This window comes from Pan paniscus, chromosome 3, assembly GCF_029289425.2.
Source record: "Pan paniscus chromosome 3, NHGRI_mPanPan1-v2.0_pri, whole genome shotgun sequence".
Classification (NCBI taxonomy): Eukaryota; Metazoa; Chordata; class Mammalia; order Primates; family Hominidae; genus Pan; species Pan paniscus.
In genome coordinates this window covers 139694445-139711667 of record NC_073252.2, presented here as the reverse complement: position 1 = coordinate 139711667, position 17223 = coordinate 139694445, and the positions used below count along the sequence as shown (strand labels likewise).

Here is a 17223-nt window from a genome sequence, read left to right as displayed (position 1 = left end):
AGAGCTCTGATGGCCTTAGGAACTGCTACTGCCAAGGCCCATACATCTTGGAAAATCACTGATGCCTGAAATGTAGCTTAAAAGTGGAAAAATAAAGAGGTAAATGAAGTAGACCACAGTAAGGTAATACTCCAGGGCCAAATGGTGACTTTGAGGAGATCAAAGTGTCTTCTAGCCTCCTGCCAAACATCAGTGCTTGTGTCCACCTTATTTTTGGACATTTCAACTGAAATGTCTGAGAGCTATCTTAAGTTTGAAATTTTCTACTGTCGAAGAAAAAAATGTGAAGGCCAGGATTTGGGGTTTATTCTTCTTTTGTCTTGTATTTGCATTCATGGTATTACTCAGACCCCAAGATTATAGTTCATCCATTAAAAATGAATAATTTAGTGATAAAAAATTTTTATATTTTATTTTGTTTTTGTTTTTTTTAATCATTTTGTAATCAGTCATATTTGAACACTGATGTGAAAGAAGAAACTTTTGTTCCCCATAAATTCAACATAGGTGAGAAAAACACTGTGCTTTTTCCCATACCATTTTATTAAATTTATGAGATCCTTTTCATTTCTGCTTTTATTCTTTGTTTTGTTGTTGTTGTTGTTGTTGTTGTCTTCACTTATACAATTGTCCACGAATCTAAATAAATTTTTGTGCCACCTACATATAAAGATGAATTAGGTTTTTAGCTCATAAGAAAATTATAATCTAAAGAAAAAAAGTCACATAAAGAAACAAATACAATAATGTTAAGTTATGGGTACTCTGGTCTAAGTAATTACTGAATACAGAGAAGTTCCAAAGAAGGTACTGATCAGTTTTACCTGGGTTGGTGTCAAAAAGTGTTTACAGAGAGAGTAACACATGAGTCTTACATGTTGGGCACATGTTTGTAAGCAGGCTAATAGGTAAAGGTCATTCTGGGTTCAGGATGAAACATGATTGATAGCTTGGCAGTGTCCACGTGGTACATCAAGGTCATCACCCATCACAATGTATGACGAGAGTACAGGGGACTAGGACTGTGGCAGTGGATAAGTCTAGGTTACTCATGTAGAATGAGTTTCTTGGCATTATACTTAAAAGCAAATGTTTCTCTTCTCTTTGTCTTCAACTCTCTCTAGTTTTTTTTTCTTAATTCCCATGCTAGTGCTATGAAATGTGTTCTCTAACTATCCATTAATTCTCTAACTTGCCCAACACATTTTTAAATTTTTGCTTCTTAACCCTTACTTGCTCTGATCCTGTTATCTAAGGCTTGCTTTGTTTTGCAATTGTTTGTTCCCAAGCAATTTTAGATAATATATGAAGCTACAAAGGAGATTTTAAAATCATACACTGGAACCACATTATCAGGAACAAATTAGCATTGTCAATATATTAGTTGAAGTTAGGGAGAGGAGCAAGTGTCAATGTCTGTAATTATCATCTCCAAATATAAAGGAAATAAAGTTTACATCTACTTGCTTATCTATTACTATATTCCCAAAAAATGACTAAATGGGTTTTCATCAAATTTGCCCTGATCTAAAATGTAAAATACTAGATGTCAAGTATCAATCATGGGATAGGGGGAGGAGTCACAAAGAAGTAGACTTTCTTTTTTTTAATCACTGAAATGAGGTTTAATGAGAAGCCCATCTGGTTTAGTAAGGAGAAACATGCCATGTTGTTAAAACAAAGTACACAGAGAAAACAAACAGAGCTTCAAGTCACAAGTCTTGAAAGAAAATGCTTTGAATTCCAAACAGTGATTTTTCAATTAAACTATTTCTCACATGGGAAACTCCAATTAATTGCTCCAAAGTGAGTTGAATACAAATGCATTTTACTTACTTATGTACGCTTCCTTGACCATCTGTCTGTCAAAGGCTATGATTCTCCCAATGGACAAAAGGTTGGCCAGAATTTCTATTATTTATTTAACATCTACCAGGATGTTTCAGGCATAGTCTGTAGGCCCTGTACTTACATAGTGGCTTTTTCCTGTAGCTATTCTTACAGACCTGTGCATTGGGTTATATCATTGCCATTTTATAATTTACACGACAAGACTCAAAAAATAAACATTGTAGCCTAAGTCACATCAGAGGGTTCACAAGCAGATTTGGTATCTTGCTCGAAACCCCACACCTATAGCACATGGATTCTAGTTAATAAACTAGATAGAGCTCTGTTTAGAAGAAAGTTGAAGCATACTATTATTTATACATATTAGAAGCAATCCATTCTGACTCTGGAAGACAAAGTCTTGAGAAAATAGGACTTTGATTCTGGCACTAGGAGTTAGTTAGCCTGTAGCTAGCAGTTGCATTTATAGACACAAGAGCCTCTGAGTCAGCAGAGGTCCACTGATATTCATGTGCCTCTGCATATAAGATGTCCACAATTGGAGAAGAATTGGAGAGTGAACTATTCTTAGGAGAAGTTTTGTTTTCCCACTCTTGTCCCTCACTTGCTGTGTAATCAACTTAATCCAATATTCCCTCAGCCATCCTGTTAAACTACAATTAAAAGCAATATTCGTGGCCATCTAAAGAATTTCTAAAGGATTTTGACATACTCTAATGTAATGTATAATATAATCACCTAAAGCTATAGTTCTTTATATCAGGCATCTCAAAAAAATATCCTGGCAGTGTTATATCTTCTGGTCTCTAATATATTTTTCAAATACAATATATTTATTTCTCAGAACATTCAACTCAATGTTCTTCTCCAGGGAAAATAATTCAATCGGAACCCCAAGCCTTTATAGTGTAGCACTCCATAAACGAGTGGTATTACTGAGAAAATAATTGTTTCACTAGATAACTCTTTAAAAATAAAAGCTGCCACAACACCCAATTTGAGTAGAATATAATACACTATTATCAGAAATAACTAATTTAAGTATAGAATCAACAACAGTACCTTATTTCCAAAATTACAGTTTACATCAAGCTTTCTCAGAATTCATAATTCTATGTTTATTTTAGAGGCTAGCTAAAGTGACATCAAATAATAAATGAAATTATAACTTCAGATTTTAATCTTAGAAGTCACAGTGGAAGTGGAGTGGGCTTCCTTTTTATTATACCTTGTGTGTTGAGGGGTCCCCCAGACCATCCTGGGTCTGATGGTTTATTAGGAGGACTCACGGGACACAGTTTATAGTTGTACTCATAACTGTGATTTATTACAGCAAAAGGATACAAGGTACAATCAGCAAAGGATAAAGCCACATGGGGCCAAGTGTGGGGAAAACCAGGTACAAGCTTCCAAGAGTCCTATCCCAGTAAACTAATGTACTATGCACTTAATTTCTCCAGCAATACACGAAATGTCATCTACCAGGGAAGGTCATTAGAGACTGAGTGCCCAAAGCTTTTATCGGGGGCTAGTCACATAGGCACTCTCTGCCTGGCATGTAGAAAAATTCTAGACTCCCAGAAGGAAGCAGTTGTTCGGCCTGAACCACATTATTTGTACAAGCATTTTGTAGACAGTGAGTAACTCACCAGTTCTGGGGATGGTAGGAGCCTTCTCCAAATCCGAGGTCCCAGACATCTGCTAAGGGCGAGTTTTGCAAACAGGTCTAATGCTCGCTGTCCTAAGAACTGCAGTCTCAGGCCTACTATGTTAACTCCTTTTGCATACTTGGCTAGCTTGAAAGTCAAACCACTTCTAGCCCTTGTGGCTCATTCACTTGCCCAAACAGATCCTAGACAGATAGACTGAAAATCATAAGGAAAAAGATGAGAAGAAAAGCAGGCTCATTAAAGCAACATCTTGTGAGGATTAATGAGCTATTCCCCCAGGGAGAGGCTCAAGCCTCCACTAAGAGACTGCAATTTCACAAGGCATGTGATGCTGTACCTGATGATGAGAGCTTAAAAGTGAGGGGTACTGACCTTTCTCAAGTGCATTTGCTCTCAGAAATAATAATTAATAATGAAAGATTCAAATCACAGTGCTGACATCATTTGGCATGAAATTACCCTTCTCCTTATCAAAACCTGAGCGATAGTCTTTTTTTCTTTTCTTTTTTTTTTGTTTTTTTCCTTTTTTAAATTCCTCAGGAGGAACACTAGGCATCTTCACTGCCTGGTTTTACTGTTCTCCAGCAGCTCAAGCTCTAAGATCAGCAAGGGTAAATTCCAATTGGCCGACCTCACACTATGGCACAGGGATAATAGGAACTAATTTAGTTCTTCATGATGATATGATAATGCTCCTTCTCAGGGGGTATGAAATGGAAGTGAGCTCCTTTGTGGAATACCAAGAAGGAGGAAATCATGGAACTGGAAAATAAGTTTGGCTTTTTGAGGCTAAATTTTGCTCCTTTTCTGTAAACCCTAAAACTGTATTTGCATAAGGCTTGGATTAAGAGTCAGCAGGAAAAAAGTAAAGGAAAAAGAATGCCTGCAATTACCACTGTGACAGTTCTCCGTTTTCCCCTGGGGACCAGGGTATAAGAAGAAAGAAATAGATGACAATTTGCTAATTGTTCTGAAGTGTTTTAGACAGGTCTGATTTTATGCTAAGGAACACAATTAAATTCTCTGAAATACCCTCTCCAACATAAGAACTTCTCCCCAGGGAGCAGAGGAAACCAGAAGAAAGATTTAAGGGTGAGTTTCTGCAAATTGTTCCTACAATCTCCATTCTTACCTCATAGGTTTTGAAAAAAAATAAATGAAGATAATTTGGGGAAAAATTAAAACATGCATCCATAAATGGCCTCTCAAGTGCTTTATAAAGACTTTCCCCTTGCTGTTTTAGATAAGATTCTGATTTATATTTGAGGTATCCTGCTGTCTTTGTCTTTCATCACAAGCAATAAAAAGATAAAAGCCATCTTTTATAGAGCTCTCCCACAATTTCAAATTTTCATATTCCTATGTATTCATCAAAAATCTAAAATATTTTTTAAAATTGTTCATTAAATAACATTGGAGGGATTTTATGTTTATATTATTTTGTGATTTTTAAAGATGGAATTCCTGAAAGAACCATCATCCTGACAAACCCTCATGTGAGTCCCTTTCATTTCAGGCTGCTGCCGTTTTCCTTCAGAGCCTGACACCTCTGTTGATGCCATCCCTTAGACTTATGTCTGTGTTCTTCATGATGTCTTTCCTCCAAAAGGAATATTTCATTTCTGGTGACTGCCCTAAATGCATTTTAAATGTAAAGCATTTCCACTCAAAAAAAAAGATGGACTTGGCTAAATTTTTATGAAGACATTATAAAACAGGATTTTGAATTTGATTAAATATTTGTATTTATTATTATCATAATTCTTGCTGTAAACTCATAAAGTAAAGCTTGAAATGTGGTGGAAAATAGTTGCAGGTCACTTCATATTAATTTGTGCTGTGGTAACATGTGTACAAAACTAAGCAATTTAGACAGCCCTTGCCTTAGAGAAGCTAAACAAAGGATATTGAAAAACCAAGAGAGACAGCTGGGTGACAGCACAAACTAAAGCATTATGTACAGACTTTGACCAGACATGAACTTAAGCCCGGATCAGATTCTATCTATAAAACTTTAGGTTGAAAATATTTACAAGGTGCCAGCTCTCCAGACATTTACCTAACATTATTTTACCTGCCATGCTTCCCACTGGAGATATAAGGATGAGATTGCATTTTATACCTTGTCCAAATGTAAGACCATTGTGGAATTCTCAAACCTACTTCCTTATTCTGTATTGGCAGATTATTACATTTTTCTCCTCTCAGAAATGGAAATCAAGAAGACATACCGATAAGTTGTCACATGGTATAGAAAAATGTTTTAATGTAAAACAAAAAGTGAATTTTGGGGCCGGGCATGGTGGCTCATGCCTGTAATCCCAGCACTTTGGGAAGCTGTGGCAGATGGATCACCTGAGGTTGGGAGTTCAAGACCAGCCTGATCAACATGGAGAAACCCTGTCTCTACTAAAAATACAAAATTAGCTGGGCGTGGTAGGGCATGCCTGTAGTCCCAGCTACTCGGGAGGCTGAGGCAGGATAATTGCTTGAAGCCGGGAGGCAGAGGTTGCAGTGAGCCAAGATTGTGCCATTGTACTCCAGCCTGGGCAACAGAAGAAAAACTCTATCTCAAAAAAAAAAAAAGTGAATTTTTGGGGGACTAGTCAACACACCCTGGCTAGAAAATAGTTATAAGTTTTCATTGTGTCACTTTTCTTAAGAACGATAAAGAAGGTATTCCAGTAGTAATTAGATTACTTCTTCTCCTGACCCTTGAGCAATTATCCTTTCTTTGATTAATTTTTAGGAAGAAATAAACCAGTGAGGGTTGACCCCTGAATCCTACTGCCACCATACAGTATTTCCATAAGAGGATAACCTAGTTAAGTGAAGAACTATTTCAAACTGGAATGAAAGAGGGACCACAGGAAGGGTTGCAGTCACAGCTGACCAAATGACTTGTGGAGTTCAGTGAAAAATGGAAATTCAGTTTCCCTTGTTCAAAAATTGTTAAGAAGTATAAGATAGTGACAGCAGAGAATTAAAAAAAAAAAAAAAGAAAAAAAAAGAAAGCTTGGGACTCTTCTGAGTGTGGGTCCTTGTGTGATTGTAGAGGTTGCAGACCCATGAAGCTGGCCCAGGTTACAGTATCAGACATGCGTAGCTGGAACCAATCTTTCTACCCCAGCCGAGGACCTATGGTAGGATCTGATTCTGCATACCAAATTTCCTTCTCCTCTTACAGAGGTCTCCTTTTCAGGGTCCTCTCTAGGTTCCTCTGTGACCTGTTTGTTATTGGATATGTATGCCACTCAACCAAACACTTACAATATGTCTGTATATTTAAAACCAAATGTAAAACAAAATCCAGATTATTTCCAATTATAGGAGCCTCTCTACCTTCTATGTATCCAAGAATGGAAGTGGACACACAGGGAAATGGGCAATAGTCAGCCATATAACAGGACCACTGAAGACCTAATGCGGGATACATTGGAAAATGAAAGCCACTGTCTGACTCATCAGCCAACCCCCTCACCCCTTTGCACCTCCCTAAATATGCCATACAAGGAGCCTTAATACATATTTAGCATCTTTACAGCAAACTTGCTTCTTAGACCCAGCAGTCCGATAAGTTTGGATGCAATGAATAAAACAAATATTGCATTGCCTGTTTTTCTGTGTCCTTATGCCAAGGAGATGTGCTTCAGCCCCAGTGTTTTCATTCCCTCCTACCAATTTACATTTTCTATGGCTTCTATGCCTAATTGCTTGGTCAGGCCTTAATTTGTTAAGAATTAAGCACACACATTCACATGCAAATTTTCAGTGCCTCTAATTGTGGTGACCAGGGACCACATTAACTTCTGAGGCAACCCAGTTGAAATTGGTGCTCAGCCCACATGCCGGCCTCTGCACCCCAGTGTGTAGTTTCAGAATAACCCCACACTGAGTCATAAATGAGTAATTCAGTATGTTCAACTCCTCTTCCTTTCAAAAATCCAATCACATCAGGAAGAATAAATTCTGCTTGACAGATTGATAAAGATTTTGGGGAAATATATTGAAAAGGGCGATGGGGTTTTACTCAGCAGCTCAAGTTAAACCACCTTCATCTCTTATAAGAATAGTCGCAATGAAATTTGTTCTCGCATTTCTCAAAAAATGTAATTAGAATGCAGGGAGAAGTATATGAAAGGGATAGGATTATTTATAAAAGTTTTAGAATAAATCTTTCTGGGTCAGGAGATTTGCCCAGTGGCAAGAATTTAATACATAAGCATAATTCCTTAGAGAACTTTTGCTCTAGGGATTTCTTTCTCCTTTAACCAGGGGAACTTGAAGAAATGAAAAATTTTAAAGACATGTAAGAAGTGGATGGGCAAAACCCAATTTGATCTCTACTGTAATGGTATTACTCCATTTTTGCATTAAAGAATAATACCTATATTGTAAAGATTATGCCAAGTACTCTATAAAATAATACAAACCTTGAGGCAGTCAACCCGGACTTGCTTCCAATTGCACTTGGAACGACACACACACACAAAGATATGCCAAGAAATGCAGTGTCAGCAAAGCATGTGGGGCTGGCAGTTTAAAGAAGGAGGAAGCTGAGTCTTACCCCCAAAATAAAGAAACCAATTATATAGGATGAAAAACATAGTTCAGAGCTTTGAAGGGTCTATCACATGTTTACAGTGAAAGTATGAAATGATCACAAATGCGGCTTCCTTGACTGAAAAAAATGTTTGTGTGTATATAGGTACAGTCATGCATTACTTAATGAAGGGCATATGTTCTGATAAATGCATCATTAGTCGATTTCATCCTTGTGCGAACATCATAGAATGTACTTACACAAACCTACATGGTATAGCGTGCTACACACCTAGGATGTATAATATAGCCCATTGCTCCTATGCTACAAACCTATATAGCATGTCACACCACTGAATACTGTAGGTCATTGTAGCACAATTGTAAGTATTTATGCACCTAAACATACCTAAACATAGAAAAGGTACAGTAAAAATACAGTATAAAAGATATTTAAATGGTACACCTGTGTGGGGCACTTACAAGTTACTCTGGGTAAATCTGTGAATGAGCGGTGAGTGAATATGAAGGCCTAGAACATTTATTTTACACTACTGTAGATTTTATAAACACTATACACTTAGGCTATACTAAATTTATTAAAACACTTTTTATTTAATAATAAATTAGCCTTAGCTTACTATAACCTTTTTACTTTATAAATTTTTTAAATAGCTTTGTTTTTCACTCTTTTATAATAACTAATTAAAACACAAACACATTGTAAAGCTGTACAAAAATACTTTCTTTCTTTATGTCCTTATTCGATAAGCTTTTTTCTATTTTTTTTAACTTTTTGTCTTTTTGTTGAAAACTAAGACATACCTGGGTGTTGTGGAGGGGGCCTGCAGTCTCAGTTACTTGGGAGGCTGAGGCAGGAGGATCACTTGATCCCAGCAGTTCAAGGTTGTAGTGCACTATCATTGTACCTATGAATAGCTGTTGAACTCCGGCTTGGGCAACATAGCAAGACCCCATCTCTAGAAAAAAAAAAAAAAACCTAAGACACAAACACACACATTTGCCTTGGCCTACACAGGGTCAGGATCATCAATATCACTGTCTACTACCACCTCCACATCTTGTCCCACTAGAAGGTTTTCAGGGACAATAGTATGCATGGAGATGTCATCTTCTATGGTAACAGTACCTTCTTCCAAAATACCTCTTGGAATAATACTTCCTGGAATAACAGCAACAAACAAGTGTAATTTGAAATTAAAAATATAATACCATTAACATTAGCACCACCAAAATGAAATACTTAGCTGTAAGTCTAATAAAATAGGTACAAGACCTATAAAACAGAAACTATAAAACTCTGATGAAAGAAATCAAAGAACTGTAAAACTGAGGCTGTTTTACAGTTAACTTTTTAAAATAAATAGAACACTCTAATATAACCATAAAAAGCATAATATAGTAAATACATAAATCTGTAACAATTTATCAGTATTAAATATTATGTATCATACTAATCAAATGTGCTATATTTTTATATAAGTGGCAGTTCAGTAGTTTATACCAGCCTCACCACAAATATGTGAGTAATGCCTTGTACTATGATGTTTGAATGGTTAGGACCACTGTGGTATATGCAGTCTGTTAAATGCCATTATATGGAACATGACTGTATACATATAAATATGTGTATCTATAATATATATATAAAATATATATAGTCAGCATAGTATGTATATCTTTTGAGAGAATTCTGTATGTAGAGTCACTGAAAATGTGTCGATGTCCAGCCAAACATCCATATGTGAAGCCCAAATTTCACTTTCATAACATTTCATGCCGACCTATATCTCTGTTTCTATCCACAGAGAAAGGTCAGAGACCTAACCAGAAATAGCAGTTAGGTTTTATCTCACATGCCAAATCTATTATAGTGGCTTTCCAGGGAGCTGTGTTGAGAAGAATTATGTATTTATGTCTGAGATCAGCAGAAAAAGATTACAATGATTGATTAGTGATGTCTATCATGGCACACAAGAGAAAAAGTTACTATAATTTTTTATCTTTGTTCTGGACTGAACCAAGTTTTGAAAAATTGATGGAGGGCTTCTGAGTGGTCATGTTGTGCAGAAATTCTGGATGTGGTTTAGCCATCATGGAGGTACATGACCTGCCTTCAAGAGTGACCCATCTTACACACCTGGTAGACAGGGAGAAGCATTCACTTTAAGGCCATAAACTACCTGGCTGCTCCCAGCTAATGACTGAGCATGGTGAAAGTAGTGATCAGGTGATTTTTACTTGATGAAGGACTCTTCTAAGGAACGATCTTTCCCCCAAGGCTCCTCATCCGCCGGGCTTAGACTTTCTTGGAGATGTACTGCCTTACTCTTATTATTCAGTCCTCCGTCCCTTCTTTTCTCTTTTCCTAAGTGTCATTCCTGAGTGTCATCTGAAGGTTCTTGCTGCCTGCTTCTCCTTCCTCTCCTCTCTCTCCATTCTACATTCTTCACAAGTGTTTTCCCAATTAATATCTTGCACTTCTAATTGCCTATAGTGTCTTATTCCCAGAGAACAGGAATTGATACACTTGGGAATCAAGTGATACACTTGGGAATCAAGTTACCCTCAAACTTGGCAGAGTACCTCAACAAAATAAAATTTATTTCCTCTATCCCTTATTTCAATAACGTTTAAGTAATATTTATATTAATTGATGCATAGCTTAACACAGATGCTCCACTATATAAAACTTTCATAGAAACAAAGCTATGTGCCTGAGCAATAATGCATCATCAGTATCCACCACTAATGGTCCAATTGTGGAGAATTACTTTAGGTGTCTGGACCATGGATTTTGTATACATCTTACCCAGCCTGAAAGTAGTGAAGATTCGATGGAGCAGAAGGAAAGAAAAGGAAATCTATACTTTGTGTCTCTTCTGTTCCTGACATTAAGCTTGAATTTGACCTACATTTCTAGGACAGAAATGATTACTGTATCTCTTACTGTTGGTTCAGAAGACCTCAGTTTTGATTATGATAAAGTAGCTTGCATTTTTAAAGTGCAGTTTATACCAGGATGTATATTATATGAACCTAGTTCTTATAATTTTATCACTTAGAGTCAAGGCATTGCACCGACAAGTTTCATCAGCCCCAAATTATCACTTTAACATTAACTCAGTGGATGGCGCAGAAGCTGTCATATCCCCCTTTATTTCCTATGCCCATGTGGCCTCCAGTCCTGGCTTTGTATATGTTGGGTTGGTTAAAGATAAGGGAGACTTCACCAGTTGGATTATTTTTCCCATCGTGGCATGCCTTCTTGGAATTGGCCTGTATTCAGCTCTATTCTCACTATTCCTTCAGGAAACTCCAGGCTTTGTCACTCCCTCCCTCCAGTAATATAAACCTACATGATCTGTTCTCTTTTCACCACCAGCTATATTTCTACATGAATAAACATGGCTGTGAAATGACAAAATCAAACCCATAATCTTTAGTCAGTTCTGATAACTATGAGTTTATGGTGTTGGAAAAGCTCTTTTACAGAACACATTTATTTTATAAACAAACATTTGCTATTTGCTATGTATCTCCTTTAAATAGCAAATGATTTTCATTGTATTTAATATGTGATATATATTTTATATACATATTCATGAGCATTGTGGAATCTCTTTAAACTTTGTTCCTCGATGTTTACATTTATACTCTTAAAAAAATGGAGAGATGGCGTCTAACTATGTTGCCCAAGCTGTTGAACTCTTGGTCTCAAGTGATCCCCCTGCCTCAGCCTCTCAAAGTGCTGGGATTACAGATTTGAGCCACAGCACCTAGCCTAAATTTATACTTATTAAAATCACAAGTAAGGAAACTGAAGGAGAGGAAGCCCAAGAAAGAAACTTGCAAACAGCATTGAGATAGAAAGCTTAGATTCTTCTAGACTTGAACAGAATTACATCAGATCTTCTAAAGAAAAAAAATAAAGTCTAACTTAGGCACATGTGTTATAGGCAAATGAATAAATAGCTTCACCTTATAGTGGGACAGAGCTTAATGATTCATTTCTTAGGCAACAGCAGGATATTTTCCTGTTGGAATTTTAAAAGCCTATTCTTTGTGGTGAATGATGTATTTATTTTTTTCATTCCTCCCATATTATTCCAGTTCACTGCACATGCTTCTAAAATTTTTTTTTCTTACTCTTCACTTTTCTTTTTATTATTCAAAAGTCAAATGTTTTTAAATCATCCATCCTCAATTTTGATTTAATGTACCGTCATTTCCCCAAGAAAAGAAATTTCAGAATCTCTTTGGAATACTAATTTCATGTTTCTAGATTTAACAAAACTGTTGAAGTTTTAAATTCCATTCTATTTCCCTGAATTCTCAAGACAGTTGCTGATGTAAATTTTAATATAAAATATTTAGTCACAAAATAGTATTGCTTTTGTATGCACATAGTTGTAAGATTACTTTGCTTTTGCCAATAAAAACGATACCATCTTTCATAAAACTCTAAACAAATTAAGAACTGTGATGTAGAACAAAAATTACACATGGTAAAACAGGTACCAGCACAACGTTAGGTTATATTACATCAAAAAAAGTTTTAATGGTCCCAAATATATATACTCAACAACTAAGCATACACTCAGGGGAGGAAAAAAAAAAATCAAAAACAAAATAAAACAAAAAAATTATGACACAAATGACCACATCTAGAATTCCACTCAATCTTTAATCAAGTAGGGAGAAGTCCCCACTTAAAAAAATATATATATATCTGCAGTTTGAAGGGCAAAGGGAACAGTTAAAAAAGAGGAAAACTTTATACTCGCCCCTCCCCCACAGAGGTTTTCCAAACCTGTTGTAGCTTGACTAAAATGTTCAGAATGTATGATTTTAAAGGCAGGTCTCTTTATACAAAGAAACTGCTGGCATTCTTGACTAGTGAAGAATTATGGCAGAAAGGCCCATTCTTCTGAGTCTCAAACATGGTCCAAGAAAGCATATTCTGATTGTAGCAACTGACCAGTCAATCCAGAGTTCCACTTACAAAACCCCTGCCCTGTTGGCTTTTTGTTTCCATTTCCTTCCCTGAGAAAAGGGCAATGTGTGGTCCAAGCTGGAGAGCTCAAAGGCTTAAGTCTTTCCCCTAAATGTATGATATCCCCTCCTCCTGCTCCATTGAATTGGCACTTGATGAGCAGAAGTCAAGTGTAAGAGGCTGATCTGTGTCAGTCATTCACAAGAGACCACTGCGCTTTGTTGTGGATTTTGTATGGGGGAGGGGTGGAGAACCAGTTTTTTTCAACAGGTACTGATCCTAGGCCGTTGCCATTATTATGAATCAAATTTTGCTTTCTTTGACAATGGTAACGTATCTTCCTTATCTTCATCCTCATCATCATCTTCATCATCATCAGGATAATCTACCAGACCCACGAGGCCTCCCTTTGTAGTAATAGCTGCCGTCTGAGACGTATTTTTAGGTACGGATCCAGGAGAGCCTGGAGATCCTGGGGATCCAGGTGATCCTGGAGAACCAGGCAGATTTGTTGTAGATGACTGGCTGGTGAGGTTAGTCTTCGTTCCACTGGACAGGGAAAGCTTGAAACTTGGGCTCTGCCGTCCAGAAAGATTTGTTTTCAGAAGCACTTCCTTTTCCTCACTTTCTTTTAATTTCTTCCTTTCCATGAATTTACTTATTGTATCCATAATATCATCATCATTTTTAGTTTTGTCAGATGGAGACACTACAGCTTCTCCATCTTCCATGTCATCTTCATCTGTGTTAAACCACATCTCTTCTTCATCTTCTAGTGTTCTGGCATCTCTTCGATATCTGTGATTCCTCAAAATGGAATGCATACTGTCAAGTTTGGGATTATCTTGCCTTTCTCTTTGTTGTTCAAATCTCAGTTTTAATCCTTTAAATGTCTGTACATAATCTACATCTTCCAGTGCTTTCCAGTAATTTTCAATTACATGAGCAGTTAATGATTTTATATCTTCCACTCTAATAAATTCAAACATCTCTATTATGGCAGAGTTCATCAGATTGTAGCGGGATCCATTGTTGAGAAATGCTTTCACTACTGGTTCAAACAAAAAACTTTTCATTATGTAGCGGTTGTAAAACTCATCTTTTAATCCAATAATCTTTCTTTTAAAACGAAGGGCACATAATGCCAAGAAAGCATGCTTCGAGGCCATAAGAACTAGCACTCTCCGGAGGATATCCTTATTAATAATGTAGTTCTTTATGTGGTAGGTATGGTGCTCCACACAAAATGTTAACAATTCCAATACAAGTGCCAATAGTTGGGCAGTCTGAAAATCATCTTTACTAGGTTTGTCTTCTGTTGTATTTGCTAGTAAAGGAGCAGTGAGAACATGCATACAGTGCTTGTAGAAGAAACCCAGAAATTCAGTCTTTTCTGTTTTATTGGCAGTGGCTAGCATGTTCTCTGGGTCAACTAAAGCTCGAAGCAGGCCCATAAGCTGGACTGCTCCTCCAAGTTCAGGATCTGTATCACAAATCATATGTTCTATAATGAGGTTGATGAGCAAAATATCATCATCATTCTGTTGTGCCTCCTGCATGACAAACTCTCGTACCATGGATGGATTATATTCAACCAAGTATGAGAATATATCAGTAGCAGCACTTCGCACCTGTGTATCATCCATGCCAAGGATGACTTCTAAAGCTGGTAATATGCCCATGTTTGACAAAGTCTTGAAAAAAGCATCTCTGTTTTGAGGCTGTAGCGTTTGGGAAAATGCACAAAATTCTTTTAAAAAGTTAACCAATTCCTGTCTTTTTTCCTCATCTGTTGCTTCATCTGTTAGTTGTGCAAACAAATCTGTCAGAAATTTCTCATCTTCCTGCAACATGCCAACAATCTCTACCTTATTGAAAAAGATAAAAGAGTGAAGTGTTGATAACATGTTTTCTTCAAAGACCGAAGGAGTTGGTAGAACCATATCTTGTATATACTGAACTCTGTATGTCTGATGAATTTTTTGTTTCAGCTCAGGATCTGATATGGGAATCACTTCTTTAAACTTGGCTGTTTTTGTTAGAAATTCCCTGTGTTTTCGTGGTTGTGATAAAGCAGGATCATATTCTAAACATCCAATGACGTCCATTATACATTCTTCAGAGAACATAACTTCAAAAAGAGCAGTTCGATTCAAGAGAAAGATGCCTTTGATAATTTCATACAAGTGGTGCAGTCCTTCAATATTTTCCAAATCTTCACACACATGAAAAAGCTCCAGGAGCTTTTTAATATAACCCTCATTTTCTAGTGCCAGTGCAAGTTTTTCACGACGAAGAGGTGAAGGTAAAGATGATGCCACAAGTTCTGCAATTTCTTCAAGGCGACTTAATTCACAAGATGGCAATTCTAAGCCTGGCGATGACATATCATCAAAACGCTCCTCTTCAGATTCATCCACAAGGTCCTGAGTGATGTCCACGGAAGGGTCCTTTCCTTGAACCTGACATATTTTCTCCCAAATTTCATCACATCCAGCTTTTTCTTGAAAGCTAAGGGCCAAGTCATAATTTTCTGCTTCAGACCACACAATCAGAGTGTCCTGTTGTTTCTGGTATGCGGTGTTAGGATTTATTTTGGACTCTAAAAGTAGAGAACCGTCGCTCTCAGCCCTGACAAGCAGGGACATGCCCTTCAGCCGCTCCACGTAGCCAGACGACACATGCCCGGTGCCCCGGTCGTCCCGCTGCCGGTCCTCGTTGAGCGTGTACACCTTCACCCGCCGCCGGGTGTCGGTCATCGTGCCGCCGGGAACCGGGGCGGGGGCCCCGCCAGTAGACGCCCAGGAAAGGGGCCCTGGAGAGGCGAGGGGCGAGGCGTGAGGGCGCCCGCGAGCGGAGGGCTCCCCGGCCTCACTGCCGCCGCTGGGCGCCGCGGGGCCGCGCCGCCGCCTGCGTGGACCGCTCCAGGGACCGAGCTCTGGGCCGCCGCCTTTCCTCGCCTCCGGCTCCCCGGCGCTATTGTCCAGGCCTGGCGAGCCCGACGCCCGGCAGCCCCGAAGGGGCCGCGCAGCGCTTCGTAGCCTCCCGCCCCGCAGCGCTAGGAACTCGGGGCTCCCGTCACTGCCCTGCTCCCGCCTCCGCCATGATCTCCGCGAAGCAGCTTCCCGCGCCGCCGCCGCCTCCTCAGGCCGCCGCCGCCGCCGCCATATTTTCCTTCCTTATACCTGGCCCTGCCACCGCGGCCAGTGGCTCCCTTCCGCTCCCCCTGTTTTAAACGTCAGAAGCCGACAGGCCCCTGATCCTGCTGCAACTGCTACCACTGCCCGGGAGACTCTGTGGGCCCCCGGCCGCCCAAGCGACCCGGACTAGTGGAAGTCGGTTTCCCTCCGCCGCCGTCTCTTCCGTCTCCCTCACACAGCCAAAACCGCCGCCATCTTGGTTCGCCCCTCAAAAGCGGCGCGCGGGGCCACCCAGGGAGCAGCTGCAGGGGCGGCTCGTAGCCCCACCATTTAAAGAGACAGCAGCGAGACCGGGAGCCTTACTGCGGCGGAGGCTTCCGACGGAGGCGGGAGGCGGGCGCGGAGTTGCCGAGGTGGCGGGAGCGCAGGGAGCGGAGGAGGCGGGACGCTGATTGCGCCGGTGACAGCCCGAGGCTCCCTCCCGCCTCCTTGCACGCACCGTCGTGCGAGCGCTGGGCGGTGTGTGCGTCCGTCGCCCTAAAATTCTTTTCATAGGACTGAATTTCATTCTTTTGGCGAATCCCTCTGAGAATCAGAAAAAGAAATGAATGTCTGTAGATCTGGTTTCAGATCATCTTTTTGACTCATCACTAATGTAAGGAATACTATTTAGAGACTAAAAGATACCAGATTCTTGGGCAGGGGTTGACTTTGCTTTGTAACTAAAGTACAGATGAGAGTTTCTATAGTTAAAATCCTACAAACTTTGTTTGTTATCCACAATGCACTTCTGGAATTTCCACTTCTTTATCCATAGTCCTGTGATGAGGCCCAAATGGAAAGATAAATACATCATTTTAAAGGCCACATCATTGGATATTTGTACTTAATTTTTGACCATGGAAATTTAACTGTTAAGCAAGTTGGGATCTATTGTTCAAATCTATAGTTATTATTTAGTTAAATTTGTTGGCAGAAGTTTAATACTAGAGGGAAAAGTATC

The 17223-nt window shown here is 38.9% G+C and overlaps 1 protein-coding gene across 1 annotated transcript; it reads right to left on the bottom strand.

The window, feature by feature from the left end:
* Nucleotides 1–12219: 12219 nt before the first annotated feature.
* LOC100994754 (serine/threonine-protein phosphatase 4 regulatory subunit 3A-like) lies at nt 12220–16722 on the bottom strand. Its single transcript, XM_034959176.3, has one exon. The coding sequence runs from the start codon at nt 15837–15839 to the stop codon at nt 13377–13379; it is 2463 nt and encodes an 820-aa protein (XP_034815067.3). The 5' UTR covers nt 15840–16722; the 3' UTR covers nt 12220–13376.
* Between the last annotated feature and the right edge of the window lie 501 nt (nt 16723–17223).

What these genes read in the sequence shown, in the direction of transcription:
- LOC100994754 (XM_034959176.3), bottom strand. Translation starts at nt 15,839, where the DNA reads ATGACCGACACCCGGCGGCGGGTGAAGGTGTACACGCTCAACGAGGAC.